Genomic DNA, 19,424 nt, shown 5'->3' on the forward strand with positions numbered 1-19,424 from the left:
TGTTGATGTCTTTAATGTCAGCAGAGTCCCATTACACCAGCAGCAGGCACATCATTCCATCTAAGATTTGAGATGTTTACCACTTTATTTACCTGTGGAACCTCTGATGTGTAGCCTGAAGTGTCATAGCAGAATCAAACTCCTCATTGACATTATTACTGCATCACTATAAATTACGGAATAAAATGAGCAATAAAGAAGAATAAGATTTATAATTACACATTGCGTAGTAAGCGTACATTTATCTTAACTATATTCAGCAAACTGGCTTACATTTATGTTTTTCCCCAGCATTAGAGCTGTTTCAATAAATACATCTGAGGATTTTTGGTTCTGTAGATTGAGACAGTTTGAGTTGATTTGAGGTCATGTTTCCACTTAAAAAAGAACAAGCTCCCTTATTATAGACAGCCATTAGATTAGTAGTTTTTGTTGACAGATTTGCACAGCAGTTGGCGTTTAAATACCTGTGGTAACTTTGTGTTGACTCACTTCCCTTCTCACAAAGATAGAAAATCATGTTAATCATGTTGTCCCAAAAAATTCTTGAAATGTCAGTCATACATATATATATATATATATATATATATATATATATATATATATATATATATATATATATATATATATACCTACATCTGCTCTGACCACACACTGTTTATCCCACAACTGTGTAAGGTTTATGACATGGAAGTGAGGGCGGAAACCAAATATTTCATGGTAGCACATCCCCTGACCTTCTTTGTGCTCTGACAAATCATCTTCGCTGTCACACCCGAACAGGTTGAAGTCGACAAACAATTTTGCCAAAGCTGGGAAAAAAGCAAAAGTTCAAAGTGCATGCACAGATAATCATCAGGAACAGCATTTCTAATTGTGTCATTTATTAGTTGTACAATTATGAAAAATAATCATAAAAAACACTGGAAGCCCAAGATTATGTACAATCTTTTTTTTTTCTGAAGTGAGGTCCCTCTTCTGAGTCATTGTCTCAGCCTTTTTTTGTTAAATCACAGGGTAGTTATTCACGATATGTTTATAAGACATAGTCCTTTTCTCTTTTTTGGCAAACGTCAAAAATTACATACGTACATACATACATATACATATATATTTATATATAGATATCTATAAAAGCAAAAATCATTCAAGTATCAAAATACAGACTGCCAGGTTCATGTACAATATCATTCTCATCAGTGTTGTCATACAATTAGTCCCAAAATATCTCTCCTGATCCTTAGCAAAGTGCAAAAGCAGAATGGGACCAGGCTGATAGCTGAAGGTGCTGACACCAGCAAGGTGTAGACAGCGTACCATAGAGTTCTTGTACTGGCCTGACAATGTACCACATATACAACAGTTAAATCAAAATGACCTGACTATGTACCCATATACACATCTGCTGACTAAAACGTACCTTTAACAGTCAACATACAGGGAGAAACATGCTGTGCCCTATTGTTCTGTTCTGTAGCTACAATCTGAAGACGTACCAGCCTGCATGGCAGGTTTGGTGATTAAACGTGTTTAGATTAACTGAACAAAAGGAGCAGGGAAGGAGAGAAAGAACTGCAGTGAACCACGCCTGATCCAGTTCCACACATCATTGTCCTATAAAAAAAATTAAAACATCCAAAAAATGCAAAAATTTCAAATCATATAAAAGCCACTTGATTAAATTAGAATAAAACAGTCTTTGTAGTGTCAATTCCTCTGCCCTTTGAGTTTGGTTGGAGAGTTCATCCCTTGCCAGATTATATCATTACCACAGTTATACATGTTTGTTGACAATGAGAAGCTGATGATCATGAGGAGACTACAAGGTCTACATGGTGAATAATCCAGGTAAAAGTGTGTACCTTAAAGTGTGTACCTTTGTTTCACAACAAAAAAGTCCTTGACAGCAACTTCCCCTTTAGCTATAAGTTCTGCATTGAAACCTGCAGGTACATTTCCCAAAAGTGTGTCGGCCTGACAAGGCTGTTAGGAGGCAGCAATTCATATTTCAGGAAATGCACAGAGCACAGCAAATACATCTAACTCGGACAATCATCACTTTCTGATTGATAGTCGGCTTGACGGAGAGGTGTGTGTATGTGGAGTGATGAAAGGTGTGCATCTGTCTGTCCTCGGGCCAGTGTGTTACTGTGGTGAGTTGATCCGACTGCTGATGTGATGTGCTGCATGGGAAATGGGTCACCTTCCCAACAAAACCTCCTACCCACCATGCAACAGGGCTCATTCCTGTCCTTTCTTACAGGCTGAGAGTGGCCACAGTGTTCAGCTAAAGGGGAGGGACACAGACACATGCACACAAAGCAGTGAGGTTAAAATGATATAAAAATAACACAAAACCAAAGGACACAGACAGCGGTATCATGACATATTAGACCCCTTCTAATGATCAACATTTCACCAGCTGCTGTGAAATATTAACCTGATGTGACTGGGAAAGCAAAAGACAATGCTGGGGCTTAACAAAGAAGGCATTTGTTGTAAAAGGAAGAACGGAGGAAGATGTACTTTCATTCTTACACACTGGGGGATTTGGTAAAAGTGCTTATAGTTAATTTACTCCAGAAGAAGCATCTTGTTTAAAATCCTACAGTGATTAATAGGAGCAGGGAGGACAACTAACATGCAGGTCCAAATCAGCACCTGTGCCCTTATTCTGTTCCCCTTTCTGCCTCTAGAAAAATTCTTACTTCATGAGCTCCAAAAGGACCTTATCACAGTGGTATGATCTTAGCCTCTTTTGGCTTTGATAGAGACCGCCAACAGAGAAAAATCTGCTCCTTAGTTAATCCTGCATAACCTCCGCAGCCCCATGACATGCAACCCACTGAAGAGAAACAACCTGCTAAAGTCCAACTGATGCATAGAATTACAGAAGCAGTTTCTCAGTTTCCTTGGGAAACATCCAGGTACAGGATGTGAGCAGGGGGGTCACTCTGGGCTGTGGAAAATCAGGTTTGTTCAGCACTTGGAGAAGTCAGGAGTTGAAAGATCAGAGTGAACAGCCTCAGATTGGCCACTGCCTAATAGAGTAGGAAAAGCACCAAGAAAAAAAAAAAAAAGAAAAAAAAAGAGCTTATCACCAACAGTAAATAGTGAGATGTTGACTAGGAAAAAAGGAGCACGATACACTAAGTTCAGGAAGCACAGAAGGCAAAGAGAAAGGATTGGAACAGTGAAGATAAGTGGCAGAATGGTAGTGTGAGTTCTGCCAGCAAGGTGAGAGTTCACAAAGTCGGAAAGTAGAAGTGGTGTTGGTTTAGTGTACGGAAGGAGCAAAGCAACTGTTATCTGTTGCAGGCTGTGTTGTTGTCAAAGCAGGACACAAGTGATGGCTGAAGGGGGATGGGGAGGGCAGGGGTCCAGCCCAGAGAGAGAGGCAGAGTCACAGTGAAAGGCACACAGAAGGGGGGGAAGGAAGATGGGTGAAACCAGACCCAGGCTGAGAGGTCAGAAGTCAGGAGGAAGAGGGGTCCACTCAGAATATGGTGGTCTCATACTTAGTGCTAATAGTGCGCTTGGATTCCTTCGGATCCACAAGCCACGTGGCACTGCCCTGGGACTGAGCATCACCCTCGTGGTCCATAATGTCACCCTGTAATTATAAACAAAAGGCATCAAACTTTCTATTGTGGATCTCATTAATTAGTAGTTAACTCATTTAAAATACAGGTTTAGTCACTAACAGTTGGTACTGAACCACAGAAGAGAAGGAGCCAAACAAGTGACAAGGTTTACATGCAGATTAACTTGTTCACCTGGTTTATGCTATTTAGGTGAGGCTGTGAACATATGACTGATTGCATTTCATGTTAATGTTTACATTCCCATTGCAATTAATGCAAGATTCCTGTCCACCCTCCACTTTACCTAATGAAGCTAGGATGCCAAATCTGAGTTTGCGCAAATTGCACAATGTTTGTCTTCCCATAAACCTCAGAAGATTAGATGTATAGAAAGTAATCAGGTTTTGCATTGATAACTTTCCTGAGTATTTCAGGAAAGTATTTTTTTTTTTTAGGTTTTTATACAATTGCCTTTATGTGTACTAAAAGAGAACATCAGAAGAATAAGTCATTAGAAAAACAATACTTTTAGGACAGTCTAATGTTTACTCTATGGTTCTACTTTTAAAAACAGGGTACTGGCTTCTATGTGTATCGAACCATTTTTGTCTTACTATCAAACTACCAATAGAGGGCGCCCAAGTCAACAGTAATTTCAAAGAATGTTCCAGTCCACGTAAGGTTGGGAGCAAAAAATAGCTAGTATTTATATATATATTTACAGAAAATAAAACACACAGTAACAGCTGTGAATACAATTTCAAGACATGGATTAAAGATGCACATGGAAAAGGTTTTTTAGGGTGGTGAGAGGCAAAAAAGTGAGGAATAGGAAGGCAAGAAAGGGAGCAAACTAATGACAGCAATGGGACAAGATGAGAAGGCAGCACCTGGGCAGCGGGGCTGGCAGAGGGTAGCGGTAGGAAGGAGGGACGGTGGGTGGTGCAGGTGTAAGTGTTGCAGCAACAACTGTCGAGAGGTGGAGAGTCCTGGGACAGATAAACACCACCAGGGGAGGGGAAGGAGGAGAAGGGAAAAGACAAACAGGAGGTAGAAAGAATTATAAGCAGCATGAAACAGCAGGAGTCAGATCAGACTGATCAGACTGTGAGTGCACCGGGCAGCTTACATGTGTGAGTGCTTCTAACTATTGAAGTGTGAAGCAGAGTTTCTGCAAAAGTGCATTTGTGCTCAGTAAAACTACTAGTGATCAGATAAAGGCTGAAAATGCATACATCAAAATGCAGAAGCAAGGGAAACTAAGGCAGAAAGTGAAGGAGTGACATCCTCATCTTTTACCTAGAGCATGTTTAGCATAAAAAACAACTCGATAGTGAGACCTCATCAGGATCACTGACCAAGCCAAAACACATGAATCTGACAATGAAGTTGCTTTTCACTGTTGACTTTATTCTTTGTTGCTACACCTCTTTGTCCTTTGGGTTTACAACAGTAGACACTTCATGTTAGCAGGTGTAATTAGTTTTCTATATAGCATTTTGTTTAACTATTTGGCCCTTTTTAAACCACATAACATGGGGTCTCACACCTGCATTCTGTCCAACACTCCCCTTAGTCAGTTGCGGGCTACAACTTGAGCTCTGATTTTAAATTTTAAATTGGGCTCATTAAAAGTATGCTGAACACCCAGCAAAACATGCAGTTTGGGAGATGCTCTGAGTCAGTCATCTTGCTGTCACAGTTTGGCCCTTGTCAAAATCACTCACATCCTTATGCTTGCCTATTTTCCCTGCTCCCAACACATCACCTTCAAAGAGTGAATGTTTACTGGCTGCCCTATACACCCCACACACTGACAGGTGCCATTGTAAAGGGGTCATCAATGTTAATCACTGCACCTGTCAGTGACTCATTGATGTATATTTCTGTCATGAGTGTTTACTCACAGTGGAGATCAGATGCCTAAGTCCCACTGACTGGAAAAAATGTGTCTAATGAGACTGAATTTTGATGCAAATTGCAGCAATCAGGTAATATAGGTTTTAAAACCTTCGTGAGCTCAGTGTTACATCCACTGGTACGGCTCCAAGCAAATCTTGATGAGTGGGACAAGTAGCAGTAACGAACCTACTAAAAGTCTTTGTGTCTCTTTTCAAATGTGGGCTATAAAATGTTCCATAAGATGTTTATACATTTATGTGTGAACTGTATACAGCATCTTGAGCTATAACATGATTGATGTCCAACTCACCGCTGACTTCCGCATGCTGCCTCGTGGTTTTGGCACAGGTCGGCTGGACTTGGTCTCAATGACCTCTGAACCAGGTCCCACTGAGAGGTTCTGTTGCTGTTTGGTCCTCTGGGCCTGCAGAGCCAGCTGATAGGCTACCTCAAACGCCTGTCCCAGCGTCAATATAATCTCATAGGTCAGATTCTATACGAAATGGGGAAAAGACGAAGAGCAGGCTGTCAAAGTATTCTGGTCTTTAAGTCCATTTAGTTTTCTACCTAGATAACTAAATACATCTGCTGTATCTTAGCATTTAAACTGCTGCATTATGTTATTATATTGTGACAGCTTCGAAATATGAAAAAGCACCTTTGACCAACAACAGAGGACTCGAGCTTCACAATACATACCTCATGCCTTTGAAAGTTGAAAAATGAATCACTGTGGGAACATCAAATCATTTGAACACCAAAACACAAAGCTGTGAAATCATTTGCATATTCTTCAATCTGCTCTGAAACAAATACATGATCTGTTTATTTAATACTCTCTTGTGTCAGACATAAGAGATCAGTTGTGTTCTTTCTTGCTGAGGTGAGGATCATAAGGCAGACCTTGCTTTACCACATAGAGCTCAGGGAACCACAGTAACCCAGAGTAAAACGATGTTACGGTGGCTGTAATGTGGAATGACCCTGCCGGTGATATGAAGCAGATTAGCAGGGTAATCATCAGATCTCTGGGAGGGTAATGGAGAGCTAGTTATCATGGCCAGGGTAGCACTGTGTCTCTGAGGAGGCAATCAACTTTAACTGAAGTGTGACACTGTGAAGCGATATGCCAGTCTGGAGATAAACAACACAACTCCTCAGTGTAAGTAGAGGAGACCATGTTAGAAGAGTTCAAATTTTCCAGTTTGGAAACTTTTAAACACAGACGTTTCTCTAGTATCCTTAACACAAAGGCTCCAATATGTCATGTGATGTTTTCAGGTGAACATGGGCCAGGACAGTGAGTTTCTCCTTACCACATCTACTGTGCTGAATACATGGCAGTAATGGTGGCTGGTCTGTAGGTCCTTGGTGATGTAGGCAAATGTGCACAAGTCTTCTGGATCCTGCGCTGCACATGAAATATTTCTGATCTCATGCTCTGCGATGATGCTCTGCGGCAAGAACAGAGGCCATATAAGACTTCAATGCTATACACACTTTGATGATGTGCCATGGAAATGAGTTGACGAGAGGAGTCAGTAAAGAGGACACACTGACTCACAAATCTGGTTTCACAGCCATTGCAGGAAAGAGCAGCTATAAAAAGTAAAAGCAGGCTGAGCTTCCGACCTTTTTTATTGATGTCAAATAAATGTCAGTGTGAGCAGACTTACTCCCTGTCTGGAAATACAAACATGAACTGTGGAAGTGACATTTACAGTGACAGGAAAGAAGTGATCATATGAGCTCAAAATTTTACAAAGGCAAATATGCTGTTATTTGCAGTGGATTCAAAATAATATAAGACATGAATCAAAATACTCATAAGTTTCAAATATGACCTAATAAACACTAAGCAAAGGAGAGTGTGTATGTGCAAGCTAACCTTAAGGGCTGCATCGATGAACTTCACGCCCTTGTAGGTGATCGAGAGGACGATGGTCGGGACTTTTCTCATTTGTTCAGTGGACCTCTGGAGAAGACAAAACAATACAGTGGTTACAGTGATTTATTGTTCACTTATACTACTACTATAATGTCCTGAGTTTGAAGAAGAAACTCGTAGCATACCCGCATTTTGGCACAAGCGTCCTGTGTGGAGTCAGTACCCCGCAGTTCCTTAATAAGCATGGACCCGAGGTACTGAAAGAGAATAGGAGAGAGGAAAAACCAATGTTGGTGTATATGCTCAGTGAAAACTGTGTCATCAATGGGGGGAAAAAGGTGTAAATGTACATTGGCTTCATAGGCGCAAGACTCAAAAATGAGCTTCTCAGGCTGGTGATGCCAATTCTGGACTGGGGCGGATGGAGCTGCCAGACTGGGCGGCCGCAGGGTCAGACGGGGCTCACGAAGCCGCTCTTCGTACCGTTCCTGGGGGTAGAAAGTTCTATTATCTAAGATGACTGACAAGGGAACAAACCAACCAGTAGCTATAGTGGACATTATACCCTGCTCAAGTGAGCGCTACACTTCAACCACATACATGAGCTTTGTGCCGTTCACTGCGATGTCTTTGGATAATGTCATAGTCGGTATCTGGCACTTTTTTCCTCACTGGTTCTCCAACAGGCAGCAGAGGGTCCATAGAGCGTCCTGTGTAGGACTCCATCTGACTGAGGGGAGACGAGGTCTGGGATCCAGGTAGGTCTTGGCACTAGGGAGGACAAAGTCGACACAGTTAGTTGAATGTAAACTTTAAGAAAAACATGCCTTGCCAAAATCTGTGGAACAAAATCAAACCAGTGATTAAAACTAGCAGAGCCAAGTCTAAGAGGAGGGAAAACCATGGAATTTACAAACATCCATCCTATCTTGTCACATGTCATTTCCAAATAAACCTGAGTGTAATCTTAGAAATTTAGAAAGGCGTTAGCTAAACACTATAGTAGTTTCTCACCCTGATCTGAGACAAACGAGGAGGCTTTGCTGGAGGCTCCTCATAGGGCCTCTCTGCTAAGGAAGCAATTATACGTTTCCTGTGACCAAGTAGGGTTATCTTTAGCACCTGCAAAAAAATAAAATAAGAAAGGAAAAATATTACTGATCATATGGAGTGAAACATGAGGATGCATACCAAGAGACACCAGATACTGCTCCTCTGGCTAAATTATCTTTATTTTGCTTCCTTTCCTGGCCGATACCAGCTAACACTGGGCAAGACACCTTGGATAGATCACCACTTTATCACAGGGCTGACACACAGAGACAAGCACTCACATTCACAACTACAAGGAATTTAGAGTCTTTGTCAATATAAAACTTATTTTATATAATAAATGTGAATTGTATTTGTCATATTCAGGTTAAACATGGGACACGGGAATGTAGAAAAGAGGACAGGGTTTCCTTGACCTAAACATAAAGAAAGTGTGTGTGTGTGTGTGTGTGTGTGTGTGTGTGTGTGTGTGTGTGTGTGTGTGTGTGTGCGTGCGCAAATTGTTATCTGTTGGGGGAGGAAGGGAAAGCAGAGATAGGGACAACCTGAGACTGATGTGCAGGAGAATCTTTACTTTGTTTTGGATGTGACACTAATGAGCAGGTGTTTTTCTGTTAACTGCACTGATGCGCTGGCCTTGATTCAGCACCTTCAACAATGACAGAGCTTTTTGTTTATACTGCCCAACCAGCAGTGATTCATTCTACTAGGAAGAGAATGATACAGGGAGCATCATGAGGTTTATAACAACATGACAGGACACAATAAATGTCTTTCCATCTGTCTGCCTTCTTGTGTTCACTAAATGTTTCTGTGGAAGTTTGTAAAAGTCATAGGAAGCAGAATTAAAACAGAAAACAAAACCAAAGTCTTCTGTTTTCACCTTCAGAGTTTGAGCCTCCCAGCACCCCAGACTGGAACTGCAGTAAACTGTCAAACTTTAAAATTAATTTCACGCTGTTATACACCTCATAGTCCATATACATCACTGTGACTCACATTGACAATCTCCAGTTCCCACAGGTTTTTGACACAGTCCAGAGTGCGGTAGCCACTGGCCAGAAAGCTATGTAAGTACTCATGCAGTCCCAGATTCTCCAGCCAGGACGATAGAGAGCTGCTGCCGTCACAGCCCAGCGCTTTCACCTGCAGGAGAACCAATCATTCACTGATGCTTTAAGGGGGTCAGGACAATGACTGCTCCTGTGTGCTGCATTCAAATCAATTTTTCTGCCTACTTTTTAGGAAATGGCTACAATATCTCACTGTGGTAAGTGACTTAAGGGAGGTAACAGGTTAGTGATGAAAGACATATTTTGATCTTTTACAAGTACCAATACAGCAGCACTCCATTACAAGCAGAAGTGCTGCTTTCAAACTCCTACTTAAGTAAAATTATGGTTAGCTATTTGCCTGTTCCTGTGGCTCAGGTGACATGACTCCATGAAACATACTGAGATGATGGAAGAGGAAAAGATGGGAAAATGAAAGTTCTGCTGCACAAAATTCTTTTCTTTTTTTTTTAAAGTATAATAGCTTTAACTTGCTGGGCTTCAAAACACAGTTTATTTATTGGAGAAAACAGTTTTTGGTAGTACTGTTATACTAATATATATCTGAAATATGACACATGGTCTTGACTAGACAATGTCAACACCTTGGGATTTAATATCAGAGGCAACATAAGACATCAATATAAGATTCACTGTGCTAAGGTAAATACTGCTTTAAAAAATGAACAATTTGTCACCTTAGGCAATGAACGTGCTGCATGCAGGATCTTCTTTCTGTGGCATGGGTCTGTTATGCCAATCTCCCTCAAGTCCTGGTCCTCCATAACATTGCTCCCCTATTGGACAAAATACAGAAATGATCCTCTTGTTTGGATATATGTATTTTGCTTCAGAACGTGAGCTACATGCAAATGAACAACAAATCATGACATGAATTTCAGGCAAAACATGTTGCAATTCTGCAACACTGCAAAATGTAAAATACTGTGCAATGCTAATCATGAGTTAGCCTGAATTAGATGCTGAAATCATATTGAAATCATTTAAATACATCTCCATATACTCAGGATTCAGATACTCTATAAAAATCAAAATCACAGATGTTTCTATTCATCCATTATCTACTGCTTGCTCCTGCTATCCAGGGTCATGTGAGGGGGGCTGGAGTCAGTCCCAGAGGGGTACATGAGAAGTGGGGTAGGCCCTTGACAGATCTCCCGTCTGTCACAGGGTTGACACATGGAGACAAACACTACGGCCAATTTAGAGTCATCACTTAACCTAACCTGTGGGAGCAAGCTACAATACCAGGAGAAAACCCACACACATATGGGAAGAAAAGGCAAACTCACACACAAAGGCCCTGGTTGAGTGGGATTCAACCCCAGAACTTTCTTGTTGTGATGTGACAGTTTTAACCCCTTCACCCCCTGTGCCACCCCCAGATGGTTGAACGACTATGGTAAAATTAGTTTGGACAGTTTATCCATGGGAAAGGCCTATGCTATGTGGTTAGTATTGATTATAAGTAGTGCTATCTTCAGACCTCCTCCCTGAGACCAAGCCTGCTGGATGTATAGCAGGGCGGCCACGTCGATAAAAGAGATACAAGTGTGTGGGGGAGAGGGGACTGTGTGTGAATAATGGTCAAACCCTTCTTTGGTTACACACAGTACCTTTGATATTGTGTGGCAGGTAACGGATAATGGATAATGGTGAATGGAGCAATAAATCAATGTCAGAATTGCACAGTGGTCAGCACTGAGATGGAGGGGGGAGAACAGCAGCACATCAATAGTTGACTGCAGCAGCAGGCTGCAAGAAGAAAGATGAAAACACTTTGACATGTAACAGGAAACTATTTTTACACTTTATGTAATCCATTAGCAGCATCATGTGAGCTTATCTAACAGCCACATAGTCAAAATAAATTAGTTATCACAAAGCATTACTGCTCAGATGACCAGGGAGTCAATCCGTAGGGCAGTGAGCCATTACTTCTGCAGAAGGGGGCAGCAACTAAATCTCATCGGGTAAAGCATCATGATCCCACAAGGGAGCTGCTCTCTCAGGAACAAATTGTAAGGGCTGAGGGCCTCACACACACACACACACACACACACACACACACACACACACACACACACACACAATTAATGGGATAGAAAAGAAGAGTAGCAGCCTGCAGGTCGAACCTGACAGCCTGTTTTTCATGCAGATGCTGTAGATGCAAACAAGGGGCAGAAAGGCTGAGCAGAGGGGTGGAGTGAGCCTGTCAGCGAGAGCAAGAACTACAGGGCAATGCTGCCTGAGGAATCACCGTATTAATCACAATTTTGCTGAATAAGCCACAGTTTTATGTTGACAGCCCATTCATACAGTGCTGTGATATGCAAGCATGAAATATGAGAGTATGGTTGGTTATGAGAAAGATGTCAAGAGCAAAATGCACTCGAGTGAATTATGTTGGTCAGATCTTCAGTGATCCATTAGTCAGAGCTCAGTTAAGCACAAGACCTCATGAACTCTCTCTCTTTTGTTTATGCTTTTTTTTTTTTTTAACCCTATGCTAAACGAACAATTTAAAACCTGTTATCACTGACCACTGCCTCTTCAGCTGAGGACTGAAACCACTCAGGAGCTGGATGGATAACAGGGCTTTCACACTGCATGGATGACTGCATTACTGTTCCATGGGAGATCAGCTGATAAATGGTTCTGTGGGCTGAGGTACAGCCATATCCGATTGGCTCCATTGTCTGTGCTTGCACTTCTTTTGTGATTTCCTCTTTATTGTTATTAAGCAGATGCAGCTATTTCATTCTATTATGTTTATATTTTCAGCATATTCATACATGTTTTATACTGCATCCTGTTTCCTGTTTATTGAATTGATTCAAATTTCAAATACAGTTTATTGTACCATCAGTTTAACACAGGAAGCAGCTAATTTAAATAAGGGTTATTTGATAGTTTGATAGATAGATAGTCATTTCAGTCTTGGATGTTGAGCTGATTTGTGTGATTCTGTAGGACTTACTATTTTTGGAATAATCATTTAATTAACAACCAGAAAAATGATCTGTGTCAGGTTTCTTAATTGAGAAGATATGCTGCTTTATCATATATCCATCCATCCATCCATCATCTATACCTGCTTATTAGGGTCACATGGATCTGATGGAGCCTATCTCAGCTCTCTTTGAGTGAAAGGAAGGGGTACACCCTGGACAGGTCACCAGTCCATCACAGGCTTTATCATGTAAGACCCCTTGAATTAGAATGGAATTAGAATCAACTGAGAAACTAACCAGTAGGGTAACTGATAATGGACATAATTGTTAGTTATAGTCCTAATGCACATTTTCCTACATCAACCAAACTCTAGTACAGGCAAGTACATGTATGTTAAATTGAACCCATTTAAGTTAAAAGTCACCTAAAAGACATTATCTAGTCTTTGAATAAAAGCTAAATTGATTAAAATCCTCATGTCCTGTAACATAAAGATTACATTCACTCCTGCTTTGTCTTGGTAAGCCCTTTATCACACAACACAACCAGTGTGGGGACATTGTGAATGATGTGGTTAATGTTTTCTATAACACAGACTGGGCAGGTGTAAAAGTCAGAATACATGAGTTGTGAGAAAGCTGATGTCAGCACAGTGTGGTGAAAAAAGTCCATCTGCAGCACTATCAGCTAGGTGGGTTTGTGTCTGTGCTTGTGCTGCCCATCCATCTCTGCTTTCCCCTGCCCTCTCATTAAAATGCTGCTGCGCTCTCTCCTCTGCGTACCCAGAGAACAGCCACAGCAGTCCCTCTGGTTTGAAAACACTCTGAATTCAAGCCAGGGCCTCGAGGGCACGGATCACTCTGCCTGACTGTCTAAAGGACAGCTAACCAGAAGCAATAAAAGTGATAGTTTGTCCTCTTAAACAGGCTGCCATGGGACCACACATGCCTAGAAAGAAAGACTGTGGCTATGTGTGCAATAACTGCTTCAAAATAAAGCATGTGCTCGGTTTAATCCATGCACAAATGTTTTTGAAACAAGTAAATGGACAATACTGCATCAATGCCATGAGAATAACAGAAAAATCAATGAATCCATTCTCAGTCCTTGGGTTTCTACTGCAGGGGCCATTACTGAATTTCCAATTAGCCCCTAAGGCTTTTGTGGCATTAACTACTTCAAGCATAACTGAATACATAACTACTTAGTATGTCTTCAGTGGCAGAAAAAAATGAGATGAGAGACAAAAGGCGAGTTACGAGAAAGAAGACGTTGAATTGAGACGTGTGCTCTGATGTTTCTCGCCTTTGTTAAAAGCAAGCCCTTTCATACAATTCAAAAACTTTAGCTGGCTCCATGAACACTATCTTTAATCAAACAGATACAGGCACTGTTGCCCCGAATACAAACTAACTCTGTGCTCTGTTGGCCGACCCTGTCACAGTTGACAATGCAGCCACAGCAGAGAGAAAATGAGCTGTTCCATTTCATCGAGCCTTACTTGTTGGGACCGGTGGGGACTGAAGAACAGCAAAGCTGCTCAGAGCTCGTGTTATTAGGACATGTGCTCTGTGAGTCGATAAAAAGCATCTAATTGGTTTCAGAAAAGACTTGTCTCTGCCTTGGTGCTTGAACACGAGACAATCACGGCTGTTATTGATCCACTTCTAGAGCGAGTCTGCAGGGTAGACAGAGATCACAGTGTTCTCACTGGCAGAGTAATCACTGTTTAATTACTGATCTCACTACACATTGCCTTCAGTGGACAGCATTTTTCAATGTTGTTTTTAATCAATAGGAAGCCCTGTGTGTTAGAGTGCAGAACAGATTTTTGTTGCTTGACTGCTGCTGAATTTTGCATGTCATGATGAAAAAGATATTACCATTTCTTCAGTGCAAACGAATATGGCTTCTCCACTGTCTACTGTAACAGCTGAACTATAGAGGAGATGCCATAGCAGGGTTAGTCTTACAGTAATTAGATTTCACCAAACCTCAACTCTGTGGAAATTGTATAGGAGCAATATCTAGGTGTATGTATTGAATGGGTTTGTGTGATGTGTGTGTTTTTAGATTGTTTACAGCTGATACTCAGAATCATTGGTGAGATTTGCTGGACACATTATCAGACCTAATGATGATCTCACTAATGTACAGTATCTGTCTGTTAACACAGCCTACAATGAAATATGGCCCGTTACTGTTCTATACACTAACTTTTAACAAAGACAATGTGACTCAGAGAGTAACTCTAATTTCGAAATTGAGAGCAAATTTTTAAAAGGTCAACATTTGCTGCAGGAAGGACATGCCGCTTAAAGGTTACAGCTTTTTTCTAAATCCTCTAGTGATTCAGGAAGCCAGGTGGTCTGTAAGCTGTTTAAAGATAGAAGTATTGCCAGCTTTCTGCTTTGAAAAAGAGATGACTCAGGGTGGAGGAAGGAGAGTGTGAAAGACTAGAAGACAGTAGGAAGATTAAACTCAGAGAGTAACTTCAGAGGCTTCAACAGACTTAAATATGGGTGTTGATGTCAGGGTGAGAAGCAGAGAGCCAGATAAATTGAGAAATGTTCTATTCCAAGGTTATGCAAAGTAGATTAAATATTATTCATCCAAGTATTACTGTAGACTGAAATTAGTCACACATAGCTGGCCCCTACATCTATAGGGTAAGTTAATAGTCTCATATAGAGACTATGAAGTGCTATTCTACACTATACAATGAAATGAACTAACAAGCCTTAATGAACAAACACAGATGGACAATCAACACTGACAAGCTTTCCTCCATTTGGAAAGACAGAAACACAGACCACAGTGTTATTAGCGGCACAATTACTTAAATTAGGAAAAACCTGTGACTCTTTCAGCTCTGACACACGGGGAAGGACAAAACAATGAAAACATTACACATTTTGAAGTGACTTTATGGCTACTGTTCTAAGAGGCTCAAATTGATTTGTATTACGAGGAGAGGTATTTGTCAAGCACTCTACTGTATATACTGTACACTGTATCACTTAATTTCACTGTGGTTTGATTTCAGCTTATGGCTGTTGCTGTCATAACTTTTTGAGAGCCGTAGACCTTGAGATCGGATGATCTTAGGGCCTGCACAATCTGTGGAAATGTTGGGTTTAAATAATAAAAAGCTCTGTAAATTACTCTGCATTGTCAATATTATAATAAATGCAGAGCTACAATGGCCCATGCAGGTGTACTGTACAAACTATGATGATTTAATATTCTGTTTGCTAACCTTGTCTCAAAAGGCTGGAAAAGCAGGTATGATTTCTCCAGCGTTACACAGAAAATGTTTTGTCAGCGATTCATACGTTTTGTTGTGCACAGTGAAGTTGTTTAAGTTTAGTTTTTTTTTGTTGTTGTTTTTTCACATGTCTCACTCTAGACCTGGTATAAACCCATGAGGGGTGGGTGTACTTGTATGCAAAACACAATAATGAAAACTGTGTTTATTCATACTGAGGCAAAGACTCATGTTACTGTTGAGTGCTGTGCCCTGGCTCCATGTGTTCATTTACATTTTTCCACCATACATGTGATCACCGAAATCAAATGTGGTGCTTGAAAGAGATGAAAACCTGTAAACACATGGATGTGAATCTGTTAAAGAGAAGGTGTATCATAGACCTGATGAAGGAGGGAAATCGCTTTTATCATGACACATTAGACACATTGCCATCTCATTTCCAACATGCCCACTGGCTCAGCCTACCAGCTGGGTCCCCCATTCTCTCCTCCATTAGTCCTTATTACTGACAAAAGCAACAGAGCCAACTCATAGTGGCATCGCACAATGTGGGCTCTATAAACTTGTCAACTTGGCAACAGCATCTCATTGCTCAAAGAGGCTCCTCAATTCTGTCCTCGCATCAGCTGCTTCTCAGGCAGCCGGCTCAGTGACTGAGAGGCCATGTGGCCTCCTGGGCTGGAGACAGACTGTCTAGGAGTCTGAGAGTGCGGGATAAATCCAATTCACACAAAACCAGGTATAAGGATGTCAGAGCTGCTATAAACAAAATATTTGGCAGTACAGTTCAAGCTACATATTGTCTGGTTTAATGGACATGAGACTCATACAGACATCAATGAACGCTCTGCCTAAAAGCCTGTCACAAGAACACGAAGAAAGGTTTATGCCATTGAATACTGAACACTGTGAATAAAGCATGTGTAATATTGAAGTATGCATTAAGGTAGAAGGGGTTCTTATTGTTACTGAACTCTAGATGCAGCTAAAGGGAATGTCTCACAGCTAATGCAAATGAACACACTGGAGTTAAGTAGGAATAAACAATGAAAGATGAGAAAAAAGATTATAGAAGTGATAGAGAAGTAAAAAAGAAAAAGAAACAACCATAATTCTCTCAATAACTGAGAATTAGGATTATTTTGGACATTGTACAAAAGAATAGATGAACTCACCATGTAGTGGAGGTCATCAAAACCATTGAGGAGCAGCTTGCTCTCGTACTGCGGCAGCCCCACATGCTCCAGCCAGTCTCCCACGGGCTGGTCTAGCAGTCGGCCTGCAGCACCTGCTGACAGGGGAAAGCGCTTCAGGAGGGAGAAACCTTTGAGCCGGTAGCAGCGGCACTCTGAGGAGGAGACGTGGCATTGCCACATCATTCTCGGCCAGCAGAGCCGAGCGCACCAGCAACAGGAAGGCAGGGGAGACAGTGTCCTCTGAGACAGGGCGTCAGCTCCCGCAGGGCAGCGGGGGCCAAACCACAACAACCCAAGACCGATTAAAGTACCCCTGATCTCAGGGGTGGAGGTGATAAAAGGGATATGGCCTGGTTGGCTACCAGCTAAAAAGCCAGCCCGGTAAAAAAATTAAAATGTCCCATATTAGCAAATTTCACTTTCTGCCCAAAAATAAAACTTATTTATTTAGTAACTATACAGATTTGGCATGAAAAGAAACTCAGAGGGGTGAGAGAAAAGTGTAGCAGGGAAAGTTATTTGTTACAGCTGAGTGCAAAGTTCTTTGAAAACTTTGAGAAGCAGCAGGACAAAAAAATGCTGCGGGACTAACACAAACCTGCAATACGACTGCAACGAGCTGCAATTGATCAAAAACAAACGCTACACTGATGGTCACCAGCAGCCAGAGCTAACTAACACAACAAAGACAGATGTCTCTATTCCTGCAGCATGTTACTCTTATAAAGCAAAGCAGCATTTTTTTCTGCAATGGGAGTCAGTGTTTGCCAACCTGAATTAAACCATTAAATAGATATTTTTTCTAGTTATAAGAGTTACATATCACCAATTGTGTTTTACCTTGTACAAGACAACACAAAAAAGTCTGCCACCTTACAATCACAGGATACATCACCACCTAAAATAAAATGAAGTATGAAATTCAGTATTTAAAGCTTTTTTTTTCCTCTTCCTGCTGCTCTTATCATCTATCTAACCAGCTACAGAAGCAGTCCTGCTCCTGAGGACAGTCCCAAATCATGAATGCCATTTTGGTCCCCTGAGAAGCTCAGAAATGCATCAAGTTAAAGAATAAATCCACTCAAAGATCCAATCAGCTACTTCAAAGGGCACTTTAGTAATGGCTGGCATACAGACTGAACTCCTCTGTAGAAAAGAGAGTAGTAAAACTGTCTCTCCTTAGTCTGGCGCACACAGTGAGATGCAGTCCAGTCCAGCAGCAGCCACTTCCTGTAAAAAGCTACTGTAGTCCACTCTGGGCTGAAGACCGGACCATATAATCCTCCAGATGCTGAGGTGACATCCCTTTGTTGTCCTGCATGCTCACGGTACTGTTGCGATTCCTCTCTCTTTCCTCATTCACTCTCTCTCTTCTCTCATTGCGTGTGCCTCCCAGCTCCTCCCTCTCCCTCCCTCCCTCCCTCCCTCTCTCTCTCTGAAACACTGCAGGTGGCTGTTTTTTGTCAGCATGAGCTACCGTTTCCGCAGCATCTGTATCTCACTCTTTTCTTATCTCACACTCATTAGGTTTCCTTCACCCTCTTCCACCATCTCTTTCACTCTGATGTACAAGTCTATCAGTAGAGAGCAGAAATGTGCAAGAGACTGCAGGCACAGAGCCAATCAAGCAGACACATCACAGCTTTTCAGTCAGGGCTGAGAGGAGGCAAACACAGGGCTGGATCTGAGAGGAGGATAAAAGAAGCGATGCGACTTCTCACATGTGCATCAATAAGAGCGTCTCTTCTCCAGTGAGTCCCCTTGACGGCCTCCTGACAGCAGCATCATAGAAAAGGTTGAGGCTCATATACACAGAGCAGTGGATCCAGACTTGTTCATATTCAGACCAGACGGATTCAGTCGGGTGCTTACTACTTTATTGCAGTGGTCTCAACTTTCACCAAGCCTACAAAGCAAAATGAGCTCATCCCCTGACATACGTAGTGGTTAATATTTAAACAGCTCAATCCGGTGTTAAGGCTTAATAAACAAGATACCTAGAATAGGAAAACAAACTACTTTGTATTAAGCTATAATGAATCTGCTCCATTACCTAAATGCATTAAAATGCAGCTTAGGTAAAGTGTAAATTGGGGGTGGATGGTGAATAATGTGAAAGGGGGAAAGCTGAAGGGAAGGAGTCGATTGTTCTGGTTACAGCTACAGTCCCCAGGCACCATCCATCAACCCTGATGGCAGACTGTTGAAAAGCCTAAAGAATAACAGCAGAGCAGGTACAGAATCTTTAACACAAAGGCATGGCATTAGAGACAGGAAGGATAGATCTACTCCTGTGTCTCTCAGGTATTTTGGTCTTTTCTCTAATGTCAATTGCTTTACTCAACTGTTCTATTACACCAGAATAACAGTTCTTTCTGTGTTTCACTGTTGTCCTCAATTCTCTGTTGTTGATTGAATCCCAGTTTGTTTTCAGACACCCCTTTGAGCTCACTGATATAAGGAATACCCAAGCAGGTAAGGTAAAGACTACAATGGGTGTGG

The 19,424-nt window shown here is 41.4% G+C and overlaps 1 protein-coding gene across 7 annotated transcripts in view; it reads right to left on the bottom strand.

The window, feature by feature from the left end:
- Positions 1 to 862: 862 nt before the first annotated feature.
- Positions 863 to 19,424, bottom strand: part of anks1aa (ankyrin repeat and sterile alpha motif domain containing 1Aa) — a 56,733-nt gene continuing 38,171 nt past the window's right edge. For 3 of the 7 annotated variants that reach the window (XM_026332777.2, XM_026332775.2, XM_026332773.2), the window contains 12 exons: positions 16,902 to 17,017; positions 10,178 to 10,276; positions 9,427 to 9,573; positions 8,389 to 8,496; positions 7,975 to 8,145; positions 7,725 to 7,862; positions 7,560 to 7,631; positions 7,375 to 7,461; positions 6,803 to 6,940; positions 5,797 to 5,979; positions 4,475 to 4,573; positions 2,296 to 3,613 (listed from right to left, as the gene is read on the bottom strand). In XM_026332777.2, coding sequence (XP_026188562.1) covers positions 3,497 to 3,613; positions 4,475 to 4,573; positions 5,797 to 5,979; positions 6,803 to 6,940; positions 7,375 to 7,461; positions 7,560 to 7,631; positions 7,725 to 7,862; positions 7,975 to 8,145; positions 8,389 to 8,496; positions 9,427 to 9,573; positions 10,178 to 10,276; positions 16,902 to 17,017 — 1,475 coding nt within the window. In that variant the 3' untranslated portion in view covers positions 2,296 to 3,496. The other 4 variants (XM_026332776.2, XM_026332780.2, XM_026332774.2 and 1 more) reach the window with 4 other exon arrangements.

The sequence above is a fragment of the Mastacembelus armatus genome, chromosome 7 (genome assembly GCF_900324485.2).
Source record: "Mastacembelus armatus chromosome 7, fMasArm1.2, whole genome shotgun sequence".
Classification (NCBI taxonomy): Eukaryota; Metazoa; Chordata; class Actinopteri; order Synbranchiformes; family Mastacembelidae; genus Mastacembelus; species Mastacembelus armatus.